Genomic DNA, 14,015 nt, shown 5'->3' with positions numbered 1-14,015 from the left:
GCCAGTGAAAAATTCTCTGAAGGGATGGTTAAGTTTTAGCCTGTAGCTGAGTCCTCTGGTCACGTAGCTGGAGGTCTAGAATCTGGTGGTCACATAGCCTTGAGAAGGTAGGCGCCAGCGGGAAAACAGAATGTTGTTTGGGCAATTTGGTCAGTTGCAAGGGTCACTGTGACTTTATTCAACATAATGAGCCATTTCAACTATAAGCCCCCACGTAGGCTCTATCAATGACCAAGTGGGATTCATCCCAAGTTCACAAGGATGGTTCAATACATGCAAATTAATCAATGTAATATACCACATTAACAAAAGAAAAGTAAAAAAAAAAAAATCACATGATCATCTCAACAGATGCAGAAAAAGCCTGACAAATTCAACATCCATTCCTGATAAAAATTCTTACCAAAGTGGGTATAGAAGGGACATACCTCAGCATAGTAACTACCATTTATGACACACTCACAGCCAATATAATACTCAGTGGTGAAAAACTGAAAGCCTTCTGGCTAAAATCCGAAACAAGACAAGGATGCCCATTCTAACCAGTTCTATTCAGCACAGTATTGGAAGTCATAGCCACAGCAATCAGACCAAAAAAATAAAAGAAATAAAAGGTATCCAAATTGGAAGGGAAAGAGGTAACACTGTCATTATATTCAGATGACGTGATACTAAGTATAGAAAACCTTAAGGACTCCACACAAAAACTGCTAGATCTAATAAATGAATTCAGCAAAGCAGCAGGATACAAGATTACCAGAATCCATTGCGTTTCTTTACACTAACAATGAAATATCAGAAAGGGAACGTAAAAAAAAAAAAAAAAAAAAAAAACCTTTAAAAATCATACCAGGACTTTCTTGATGTCCAGTGGTTAAAAAGTTCCTGCCAAGTAGAGACTTGGGTTTGATCCCTGGTCTGGGAAGACTTCCCATGCTGCAGGGCAATGAAGACTGTGCATCACCACTACTGAGTCTGCATGCTGCAACTTCCGAAACCCGTGTGCCTGGAGCCCGTGCTCCGCAACAAGAGAAGCCACTGCAACAAGAATCCAGCACATCACAACTAGAGAGTGGCCCCCACCCGCCGAAGCCAGAGAAAGCCTGCATGCAGCAACGAAGACCCAGCACAGCCCCAAATAAATAATTTTCAAATAATCATACCAAAAAATAAAATAAAATATCTAAGAATAAATCTGACCATGGAGGTGAATGACTTGTACACGGAGAACTCTAAAACATTAGTAAAGGAAATTAAACAGGATTCAAAGAGATGGAAAGATATCCCATGCTCTTGGATTGGAAGAATATTGTTAAAATGGCAATACTACCCAAATAAACCTATAGATTTAATGCAATCCCTACCAAATTACCCATGAAATTTTTCACAGAACTAGAAAAAATAATCCCCAAATTTATATGGAACCATAAAAGATCCATAATTGCCAAACCAAGTCTAAAGAAAAAAAAAAAAAAAACAAGAGGCATAACTCTCCCAGACTTCAGACAATACTACAAAGTTAGAGTAATCAAAACAGTGCACTAAGTCAAAAAGACACGTGTACCCCAGTGTTCATTTCAGCTCTGTTTACAACAGCCAGGACATGGACATAACCTAGATGTCCCTCAACAGATGAATGAATAAAGATGATGTGGTACATACATACAATAGAATATTATTCAGCCATAAAAAGGAAAGAAATTGAGTCAGTTGAAGTGATATAGATAAATCTAGAGCCTGTCACACTGAGTGAAGTCAGCAGGAAAAAAACAAATATCATATACTGATGCATATTTATGGAATCTAGAAAATGGCACCGAGGAAGCCATTTTCAGGGCAGTTAACAGAGGTGCAGACAGAGGACAGACTTGTGGACACGAGTGGAGGGGGAGGAGAGGGTGGGAGGACTTGACAGAGTAGCACTGACATATGCACCACCGTGTGTAAAAGAGGCGGCCGGTGGGGAGCTGCTGTACCATGCGGGGGGGCTCAGCCCGGGGCTGCGGGATGGGGGTGGGGAGCTGGGGGGTGGATGGGAGGGAAGCTCAAGAGGGAGGGGATATACGTATAGATACGGCTGATTCACATTTTACAGCAGAAACTAACACACTAAGGTAATTACATTCCAATTTTAAAATTTTTTAAATAAGAACCACCATATGATATTGATACAAAAACAGACATATGGATAAAAGAAACAAAACAGAGAGCCCAGAAATAAACCCACACACCAAGTTGAATTAATCTTGACAAAGGAGGCAAGAATATAAAATTGGAGGAAGAAAAAAAAACCAGTCTCTTCAGGTGGTACTGGGAATGTTGAACAGCTGCATGGACATCAATGAAGTTACAACACACCCTCACACCATGCACAAAAATAAACTCAAAATGCCTTAATGACTTAAACATAAGACATGACACCATAACACTTCTGGAGGGGAGCATAGGCAAAACATTCTCTGACATAAATCATATCAATGTTTACTTAGGTCAGTCTCCCAAAGCAACAGAAATGAAAACAAAAATAAACAAATAAGATTTAATTAAACTCTTTCATAGCAAAGAAAACCATTAAAAAATAAAAACACAACCTAAGGAATGGGAGAGAATATTTGCAAATTATACAGTTGACAAAGGCTTATTCTCCAAAATATACAAACAACTCACACGACTCAACAACAAAAAGCAAACAACCCAATCAAAAACTGGACAGAAGATCTTAATAGACATTTCTCCAAGAAGACATACAGATGGTCAACAGGCACGTGAAAAGATGCCCAACATCACTAATTATCAGAGAAATTCCAATCAAAACTACAATGAGGTACCACCTCACACTGGTCAGAATGGCCATCATTAAAATGTCTACAAATAACATGTTGATGTATGACAGCAAACCACAAAATTCTGTAAGGAAATTATCCTTCAATTAAAGAAATAAAGTGGCAAAAAACAAAAATGTCTACAAACAACAAATGCTGGGGTGGGTGTGGAGAAAAGAGAACCCTCCTACATTGTTGGTGGAAATGTAAGTTCAAAAGCAGTTCATCCCTGGTCAGATTGCTCATACCAATCTCCCATTAATGAGTTTTCATCATAATTACTTTAACAATAACATGAAGCATTGAGTCCATTATTTTTTACAATATGAATTTTTAAATGTCTACCTCTATACATCACAGTTTCAATTTATCTGTCATATGGCTCCCTATAACAGTTCACTGTTTAACCAGTGTTGGTAGGATTTGCAATAATTTTAATGGGGTGAAGAAATAAAATCAGTGGCTTTTGCTCACCGAGCTTCCGTTTTTATAACCCACTAATGTGAAATGGCAGATGTCAGACACCATGTGATATTAAACAGGAGTATGAAGCCAAATCCCTGACCCCAACACAAGCTGAAAAAATAAAAAGACCAGCGTCCCTGGTGGTCCAGTAGTTAAGAATCCACCTGCCAATGCAGGAGACACAGGTTCAATCCCTGGTCCGGGAGGATCCCACAGGCTATGGGGCAACTAAATCCAAGCAACACAGCTACTGAAGACCAAGCACCCCAGAACGCACGCTCTGCTCTAAGAGAAGCCACTGCAGTGAGAATCCTGAACGCAGCTAGAGAGTAGCCCCTACTCGAGGCAACTGGAGAAAATCCGCACACAGCAGCGAAGACCCAACGCACCCCAAAATAAATAAATATATGTATTTTTTAACTATTGATAAAAAAATTAAAGCTTACCTGAGGCGGGTGTCCTTAAAGGTGTCGAGGTATGCAGGATAGCTCCATCCGATTTTATTCCCTTTACATCGAAGCTCCAGAGTTTGCCCTGCCATCAGGCTCAGGGTAGCAGCGGGTTTCTGGAAGCGACCTTTATCCATCATTTGCGTCATTATAGACTGTGTCTTTGGCGTTGGATCAGCAGAGTCCCTGTCCTTTATCTTAGGGATTTTGGGCTTCACCTTTTTGTTGGTAGGCTTGATTCTGTTCTCTCCTGGCTCCTTTGGACGCTTGTTCTTGGGAGGATGTTGACCAGTAACTGGTACAAACATGAGGAGAGAACAAATGGGCGTTGGTTGTCAACATACCCAGAGTCTTCAACCCCCCAAACAGATCACTTTTAATACCTCTCTCCTCTTATGTTAAAGTTATTTGGGGGGAATAATCATTATTTTCTTGGTTCATTCTCTAGCTTTAAATCAATTAGTAAAAATGGATTTCAGTTTCAAAGATTTTGTTCAAATTCAGCAAAATATTTCACATATGAATGAACACTCACACTTCCCAACAAAACAGCTTTCCCCTGTAGTTCACACTCAGTCTCACCACCTCCAAGGTGCTCCCCCAGAAGGGCAGACCCAAAGCCTCTCAAGGTCTGTTTCTGGTCCTTGCCATCTCAGCACTGTCACTGTTCATTTTGAACCCACTGCTTAAACTCAGGAATATATTATCTCCAGGGAGTTGAGACACAGGTTGCACTCCAAGTGCACTCAGAAAATTTTGAACCATCACGAACTTTCTTCCAAATGAATTCATACAGTGGCGTCTGTATGTGTTAGGATGGTATTCATGTAGGATACAAGGCTTAGTAAGAAATACATACTAACCCTGTGCTCTTTTAAAGCATACATATACACTATTAAAACTCAAAGGGAACTGCAGCCATGGTTTAGAACTTAGCCAACAAAATATATTAGGGGGAAGAGTATTTTATCACCCACATTGTTGAGAATTGCTGGCAAACGGTGGTAAATAAGAACTGACCGCCTTTGAGTCATTTTCTTTTTTAACTTCTTATTTTGTATTGGTGTATAGGCAATTAACAATGTTGTGATAGTTTCAGGTGGACAGCAAAGGGACTCAGCTACAGATATCCATCTCCCCCAAACTCCCCTCCCATCCAGGCTGCCACATAACATTAAGCAGAGCTCCCTGTACTATACAGTAGGTATATCCACTTTAAATATAACAGTGTGTTTTGAGTCCATCTTCTTACTGCTGTTTTCCCCTACTCTACAGACAATGCTGCCTGCCCTTGGAATGATGCTGGGTTTCAGAAATCTCACCTGTCCACCCAGCCCACCTGGCCATGGCCTGTGTCCACCCAGCAAGGACGATGGGACTAGGCGATTTGTTTGCCCCACTGTCTGCATCAGCTCCAAGGTGACCTCGCTATAAGTCCACGGAATTATAAAATGTACAAACTTATAGGATCCTGAGAGATCATTTAAGGTTCTTATGTTACAGATTTTTTTTAAATAATAAAGGAGGCCTTAAAAGTTACACACATCACACAAAGCTAGTTAGTGGCAGAACGTGAGAATAAAACTCAGGTCTCCTGACTCCCATTTCACTACATGTAGATAAAGAGTCTGTAGATATTTTGAACAGAAAACTACAGAAATCTCGGCTAACTGAGGGGATTACAGGGCATTTTTATAAAATGGGGATATGTGATAAATCAGGAGAAAAAATGTTTGCTTTCTTTGATATTCATATTTATTTATCTAATACTACCTTGGTGTACAAAGGGCTCGGGTGGTCAAGAGTACAGAGAGTCAAATCGGGATCAAGAGGTGGAAAAAGGCGAGGGTTGCAAGCTGTTATACCAGAGGGTCAGGCCAGTGACAAAACAGGTGAGGGGTGGGACCTGCTGAGACCACGTCCTCCTGAAGGGGTAGCTGCCTGAGGGAGCAAGTCCAGGGTCACAGTCCGTGGTTTCTCAGAGGATGGCAGAAATGCAGGTGGCCTGACTTATAAATATCAGAAACTTGATTTTTTAGACACTTCATGTCTTTGTCTCTGAGGTGGGGAGTCAGCTGGTGGTCTTCCTTGGAGGGATGGGGGTGACCAGGAGGGGCCAGGAGGGGGCCTGCTGGGACTGCCCTCTCTGGATCTGGCTGCTCACGCGGGCGTGTGCAGTGGGCGAGTGCTGCATGGAGCCTTGCACTTGTGAAAGGGTTCAAAGTGCTAGTCGCTCAGTCGTGTTCGACTCTTTGCAACCCCATGGACTGTAGCCTTCCAGGCTCCTCTGCCCATGGGATTCTCCAGGCAAGAACACTGGAGTGGGTTGCCATGCCCTTCTCCAGGGGATCTTCCTGACCCAGGGATCAGACCCGGGTCTCCTGCATTGCAGGTGGATTCTTTACCACCTGAGACTCCAGGGATGATTTGTACCAAAAACTCAGCTGATGTGGACTCATCTGTGCGATGATGAACGTGGCTTCCTGGCTGTGCTGCCCTTTGTAACAGGAGCCCTTTGACCTCCACTCCCGGTTCAGCTCAGCCCAGACTCTGGAACCGACCCCACTGTGAGCTTGGGATCAACATCCACTCCTCGGCTCGCTGCCTTCCTCGGGCTTGGCTGCCTCGCTCCTGAATCCCGCTATCCCATCCAGGTTCACTTGCGACCTCTCCTTACCCCGGATCCGAGTCTCTTCTTATTCCCCATCCTTCCTCTACTCTCGTTCCTCTGGATCATGGACCCTGCTGCGCTTTCTCCGTCTTTCCAGGGAGCAGAGCTGTGCCCCTGAGCCTTCATCTCCAAGGCACACCCCAATACCAGCTGTTGAACCTGCTGTTTGTCAAGACTTCTCCAGACCCTACGCATTTGTTTACCCCAAGATTCTCATGACAGATAGGGGTGGGCAGGGGCGCCCATGTACACAGTTCCATAACCTCCCAGAAGGAAAAGTGTAATCGTTGGAAACATATTAGACCCACAGAAATACACTAATGCAGCAACATCAATTGTGAAGCATAAGCCTCAGTGTTGCAATAGGTGAAAGTCACTGTCTTTTGCTTAAGGCAGAAAATAAAAGCTTACCATTATGCTGCCCAAGCCATCTGTGCTCTGCAGGCATTTCAGCCACACAATGCCTCTGAGAGTCAGGGACCTCTATATTGATGTCTGATTTGGGGTGTTTTCTTTATCGTGTAACAGGAAGTCAAGGTATTAGAAATAACAGCTGTGTGTAAATTCCAGAGAATTTAGGCAGCCCATGCAATCTGTCTGATTCTAAGCCTCTCAGATCCTGTGTGGTGATGCTCTTCAGGAATAGCTGCAATCTGTCTGATTCTAAGCCTCTCAGATCCTGTGTGGTGATGCTCTTCAGGAATAGCTGCAATGACTTCAGAGTGATCAACATTAAGTATAATACTTTTATTGTACCTAGGGCTACTGAAAGTCAATAAGTGCATATTGCTTTTGTTATGAAATCTGTCAACAGGGAAGTCAATCTGATATGACTAAATTTTTAAGTAAATGTAACTGGGATAAGAACTCTTTAGTAAACTCTATAGCATAATTATATTTTGGGAACATCCATCTAAAACAGTCTCTCCAAGTTTTGGTAAGTTGCAACTAACAAGTTGAATGATAGGAATTCATTGAATGTCCAGGCCATTTGAACTAAGATAAAATATTAGGAACATTATTGCTGAACAGGTCTGAATTTTCCCCCTTCTGTCCTCTTGGGAGAGAGAAACTAAAGATGTCTGGTGCCACCTTGAGGTGCCCCTCACCAACCTGTAGAATGCTAATGTAGAAGACAGTTCATGGCTGCTTAAGGAAAACAGGATGCGTGTTTTCAGGAAAGAAAGTATGAGGAATGGAAATATATTTTGTTGAAAGAAAAAAGGATGATTTGCTGGCTATTTCTGAATGGGGAGGACTTCCCCAATAGCTCAGTTGTTAAAGAATCCGCCTGCAGTGCAGGAGACCCTGGTTTGATTCCTGGGTCAGGAAGATCCGCTGGAGAAGGGATAGGCTACCCACTCCAGTATTCCGGCCTAGAGAATTCCATGGACTATACAGTCCATGGGGTCATAAAGAGTCAGACGTAACTGAGCGACTTTCACTTTTCTGAATGGGGAAAGAATAAGGAATAAAGTATGACTATGGAAGTGGCAGGAGGTTTGCAGAAGAGGAACATTGAGAAAAAAATTTTGTATGTGGTCAGAGTCTCCTACGGTTGGGTTAAATTTAATTAGGTAAACGGATTTTTCTAAGAGTAGGCTTATGCAGGACTGAATTTGGCTTCTCTTTCTCATAGGAGAATGTTTTCCTGGCGTACTCCTTTTGATATCGGACTGTATGAGTTTCTATGCCATTAAGTGATCTGTATTCACTTTTTAAAATCTTTTTTTCCCCCATCTTAGCTCACGGAATAAGCATTGTTTCACAGATACCTATGATCCTATCTGATTGGGTGCTTTAAAACTTTTAAAAATTTCTGACAGACTAACCCAAGGTCAAATACAAAGTTCTTTTGACCTCCAGCTAACTTTGGGGTGCTTCGAAGGGCTCCTGGAACTTATCAAATAGAGATCCTAAACTAATCGGGTTATTCTGTACGGACAGGTTTGCCAGGTTCTCAAGAGAACCCAGACAAGCTTAGGGATGAAGCTGCCAGGCTGGGGTTGGCATTCGCTCTCACTCGGCAGGCTGCTGCTGCTTAGTCACTAAGTCGTGTCTGACCCTATGCCACCCCACGGCCCTGCCAGGCTCCTCTGTCCATGGAATTCTCCAGGCAAGAATACTGGAGTGGGTTGCCATGCCCTCCTCCAGGGGATCTGCCTGACCCAGGGATTGAACACATGTCTCCTGCTTGGCAGGCGGATTCTTTACCACTGAGCCCCACCTGGGAAGCCCCTACCCGGCAGGACACCACGGTTATTCTGGCCCACTGTTGTACCTCAGATAGAATGGAGCATATACTGAGAAAGGCTAGGGAACATGCAGTTGGCCCACTGGCCCCCAGTCCACACTGGTCACCAAATCCATCAGGCGGGTGGCAATGCCATCCCAGAGCACGACCCACACCGGGACTATGCAGATCGTGCAGGCCACGACTAGGATGAGACATGATATTACTTGTCTATCGGAAGGAATGAAAAGGTGTATGGTAAAACCTATAGATTATGATAAGGTCCAAGAGGTTGTACAGGAAAAAGATGAAAACCCAGCAGTCTTCCTGAGCCAGGTGACAAAGGCATTCAGGAAGGACACCCACACAGACCCTAAGTCCACAGAGGGGAGGACACCGCTGGCCACGTGTTTTATCACCCAAGCTGTGCCTTATACCTGGAGGGAATTACAGAAGCTTGGGGCTGGGCCCCCAAGCCCCGCTGTCAGCCTTGGCAGAGGAGGCCTTCAAGGTCTGCACCAACTGAGACTTAAGGGAGGAGGCCAGGAAGGGCAAGAGGCTAAGAAAGGAAACTCGGCTTCTGGCCGCTCAGATTCACCCACCACCTCCAGGGGACCCTGGAGGGCGGAGAAGGCTGGAGAGACCACCAAGAAGCCACCTGGGCCCGAAACAGGGCGCCTTTTGTCAGAAGGAGGGGCCCTGGAGTAGGGAAGGTCCTGAGCACCCCCGGGGGGTGCTGGAGGAGCCACCCCGACCGGCCCACCTCCGATCTCTTGGACGAGAACTCCCCACACACCGACGGGGCTGGAGTGCCTGCGGGGCTCCAGATCCCACTGGATCCATCCTCATCACTCCAGGGGAGCCTCGGGTGTTGGCAGGCAGGAGAACTGAATTTCCTGCACACTGCTCTGTGCTGACTTGGCCAGCCGGCTTCCCCTCCAACCATGACAGGAGCTGATGGACGGCCTAAGGGAAGGTGTTTTACCTCTCCCCTTGCCTGTGGGATCAGGTCTATTATTACTAGTTACAGTTCAGTACACACAAAGTCGTGTCCGACTCTTTGAGACCCCATTGACTGTAGCCCACCAGATTCCTATGTCCGGGGAATTCTCCAGGCAAGAATACTGGAGTGAGTTGCCATTCCCTCCTCCAGGGGATCTTCCCAATCCGGGGATCAAACCTAGGTCTCCTACGTTGGAGGCGGGTTCTTTACCATCTGAGCCACCAGGGAAGCCCTTTCACACACATGCAAAAGAGCCACAGCGGACTGCTAAAATCTTTAAAATCATTTTCCAGCTCCTCTGATGCAAGATATAAAGAAGTTTCCTATTTTACATCTCTTTTCTGTTGAAAGAAATCTGATAGATTTCTCCATCAAAAACTATTATTCTGTCTTAGGATGATTGTTCAAGCTGGTGGCCTCCCAATTTAGTGTAAAAGTGATTTGTTTAGACAAAAAAATGAAGTTAAGGTGGCTATGAGCTCAGCTGTCAGATATACAGTTGTTTACCTAGTTCTCTTACAGCATATTTTAAACTGTCTGCATAGTATGACAGCTTATAGGCTGCTGTGGTTATCATTTCTTGAATAAATTTCTAAGCCCTTATTATGAGGCACTATGACAGTAACTGGTGGATTATACAAAGGAAATAACAATCATACAGCACAAAGGAGCAGAACTGAAGAGTTTTAAAACCCCACATAAGAATTATATCCCTTACTTTACCAGTCAGTAGCTGAGAAAGGTTTAGGTCCTATGTAACTATCTGCGAGCTTATCTGAATAACTCTGTAATCTAGACACATGGGCAATACAAGAAAGAAGGGCTAATCCTGTTACGGTATAGTGTTCAACCTAAACTCCAGGACAACACTGTTATTAGTACTCCTTCTTATATATGCCAAAATGCCCTGTCCCCCTCCTTGGGAGAGATCTGCTGAATAAATTAGGAGCTAGTATGTTCTTTAGGACAGGGTGAAGTCTGAGGAGATAAAGAATCCAAGCAGAGAATGCATCTATCAGTAGCCCTAGAAGACCCACCTGTTGGGCATCAAAATATTGATGGCAAGACTTGAGAGAACAGATGGATCCTGCAGTTTGGGATACCTCAGTATCAGGAAGGGCAAAATGTGACCCCCCTAATAATATAAGGTTAAGGCCTTGGGAAAATACCTCTGGAAGCGACAATATCCCTTAAAGCCCGAGGGGCCCTGAGGGGAATCCAACTGCTGCTCAGCAGACTCCTAAAACATGGGCTCATCAGCCCCTGCCAATCCCCTGCAACACCTTGATCCTCCCCATTCACAAGCCTAATGGGGAGTGTCGGTTTGTGCAAGATGCACGATTAGTGAGTGAAGCTGTCATCCCTATTCACCCACTGGTGCCAAATTGCACACCTTCCTCCCTAAGGGCCAGGGAGCACCCAGTATTTCTGGTTTGGACCTCTAAGCTGCATTTTTTTTTTTTTTTAATATTCTCTTCATCCAGACTCTCAATATCATTGTGATTTTGAATGGAGAGACTCTGACACCCTGCAGGCTACCCAGTCTATCCAGATGGTACTTCTGCAGGGTTTTCAGGACAGCCCCCGTCTTTCTGAAAGTGCTTTAGCAAGGGAAGTGAGGGAACTGAGCTTTGAGAAGGGAACTCTGCTCCAACAGGTTGATGATTTATTGATAAGCATTGAGACCAAACAAGATTCAGATCACAGTATTGTTAAGGTCCTAAATATTCTGGCAAAAATAGGATATAAAGTCTCTCTAACCAAGGCTCAGGTCTCTCAGCAAAGGGGAAAGATATCTCTCAGTATTTAGGATTGGTTTTTACCCCAGAGGCAGAGCCCTGGCCATAGATCAAAAAACAGCAGTTAGTGCACTACCATCTCCAACCACAAGGAGGCAACTCTGGCTTTCTGGGCACGTCTGGGTTCTGTTGTATCTGGATTCCACATTGTGACCTTATAGCAAAATCCCTCTCTGAGGCTCTAGAGGGAGGCGAAAGGGAACACTTCTATGGAATAAGGACTACCAGCGGGCCTTTGAGACTCTGAAGACTGAGTTCAGAAGAGTAAACTCAGTGGCTTCTCAATTTGGACAAGCCCTTTATCATGTTCATGAGCGTCAGGAATAGCACCCTGGGACCATGCTTAGGTGTGCTGATCCCGTATCAGGCACAATCTATGCTGGAGGTCAAAGGACACACTGGTTAACTGGAGTAGGGTTAACAAGATACCAGGCCCCTCCAATGGACACCTCCCATATTACCTTAAAGATATGAAAGTGAAAGTCACTCAGTTGTGTCTGACTCTTTGCGACCCCATGGACTATACAGTCCATGGAATTCTCCAGGCCAGAATACTGGAGTGGGTAGCCTTTCCCTTCTCCAGGGGATCTTCCCAACCCAGGGACTGAACCAGGTCTCCCACATTGCAGGTGGATTCTTTACCAGCTGAGCCTCAAGGGAAGTCCAAGAATACTGCAGTGGATAGCCTATCCCTTCTCCAAGGGATCTTCCCAACCCAGGAATCAAACCAGGGTCTCCTGCATTGCAGGCAGATTCTTTACCAACTGAGCTATCAGGGAAGCCCACCTTAAAGATATGTGAGACCCTAAACCCAGAAACTCCCAGTGGAGAGTAGAGACTTAGCACATCAGTGTATAGAGACCATAGGACAAACTTACGCCAGTAGGTCTGATCTTCTAGATGAAACTCCTGACAGCCCTGAGGTCGATGGTTTACTGATGGCCGCAGTTTTGTAGTAATAGGAATCCAAAAGGCCACATATGCCACGGTTAGTCTAGATGAATAGAATAGAAGCCAAGGCCCTGCCACCCCGCACATCAGCTCAGAAGGCTGAACTAATTGCATTAATGAGAGCTTTGCAATTAGGGAAGGATAAAAAATTAAATATGTTTACTGACTCCAAATATGGGTTCCATGTGCTACATGTTCAATGCTGCCATTTGGAAAGAAAGAGAAATGTTAATTGCTAAAAATTTCCCCATAAAAGGCTTTCCTGGTGGCTCAGATGACAAAGAATCTACCTACAATGTGAGAGACTTTGGTCTGATCCCTGGGTTTGGAAGGTTTCTTGGAGAAGGGAATGGCTACCACTCCAGTATTCTTGCCTGGAGAATCCCATAGACAGCAAAGCCTCGCAGGCTGCAGTCCATGGGGTTGCAAAGAGTTGGACATGACTTTGACTAACACACACATACACACGTGCATGCGTGTGTGTGACACACACACACACAGCTTCCGACCCAGGGAACAGTAACCCACTGTGGGGGCCATCAGAGGGAGGATCTTTGTGGGGCAACGGTAAGGCAGAGCTGTTCAATTGCAAAAGAGGCCACTCACCTACAGGAATTTGAACAAGTTTTGGCTCTAATGATTGGCCCCCTGAACTCCCTAGCGTCCCCCAGTATCCCCACAGGAACAGGAACTTGCTGAGAAATGGGGCTATGAGAAGGGACGTGCAGGCTCTATGAAGAGGATAAGGTTCTAACACCCGAGGCCCAACAACGGAAACTCACCAAGAACTTACCTGACGCCACCCGCACGGGAGGGATGCGCTACAGGCCTTGATGGAAAAGACTTTTTCAGGGAAAGGGCTTAAAAGAACAATATAACAAGTAACACTTGCCTGTGATTTACATGCCGCTAAGAACCCACACACCCATCCAATCCCCACTTCGTTACTCAGGCCAACCCAACACCAAGGGACATTTCCAGGGAGAAGACTGGGCAGTTAGATTTCACCCAAATGCCCCATGATCAGGATATAAGTATCTTCAGGGTGTTTGCTGATGATTTCACAGGATGGGCTGAAGCCTTCCCCATCGGATCTGAATAGGCTACGGAAGTCCGTAAGTTTCTTCTAAAAGAAATAATTCCTCAGTTTGGAATTCCAAAGTCCCTCCAGAGTGATAATGGATCCTCTTTTATAGTCCAAATCGCAGGGGGGCTCACAACAGCTTTAGGGACAGACTACAAGCTACATACCTCTTGGCACCCCCAGTCTTCAAGGAAGGTAGAGAGAATGAACCCTACTTTAAAGAAATCCTCAGCAAAGCTCTGCCAAGAAACTCACGAACCCTGGACCAACTTGCTTCCTCTTGCACTCCTCATGGTCCACATAGCACCCAGGAATGGTCTGAGATTTCAGCTCATTTGAAGTCACCTCCAGGAGGCCCTTTCTTACTGCAGACATTCTACTGGGTGAGGGCCTGAACCAGGCCCTGAGATAGACTATCAATCGAGGACGAGTTCAGAAGGCTCTCCGGGACTACGTCCACAAGACATGCCAGCTCCCACTAAAACTAGAGAGGAAAGAGCAGTCCTCAGAAATTAACCTCAGGGGCTACGTTGTTCTC

The 14,015-nt window shown here is 44.9% G+C and overlaps 1 protein-coding gene across 3 annotated transcripts in view; it reads right to left on the bottom strand.

The window, feature by feature from the left end:
• The window catches only part of PDGFRL (platelet derived growth factor receptor like), a 78,375-nt gene that overhangs the window by 49,156 nt on the left and 15,204 nt on the right, over positions 1 to 14,015 (bottom strand). For all 3 annotated transcript variants that reach the window (XM_081521630.1, XM_081521629.1, XM_081521628.1), the window contains one exon: positions 3,734 to 4,031. In XM_081521630.1, coding sequence (XP_081377756.1) covers positions 3,734 to 4,031 — 298 coding nt within the window. The remainder of the gene's footprint in view (positions 1 to 3,733; positions 4,032 to 14,015) is intronic.

The sequence above is a fragment of the Giraffa tippelskirchi genome, chromosome 8 (genome assembly GCF_054371585.1).
Source record: "Giraffa tippelskirchi isolate mGirTip1 chromosome 8, T2T-mGirTip1v1.2.pri, whole genome shotgun sequence".
Taxonomy (NCBI): domain Eukaryota; kingdom Metazoa; phylum Chordata; class Mammalia; order Artiodactyla; family Giraffidae; genus Giraffa; species Giraffa tippelskirchi.
This window is presented reverse-complemented; position numbering and strand designations above follow the sequence as displayed.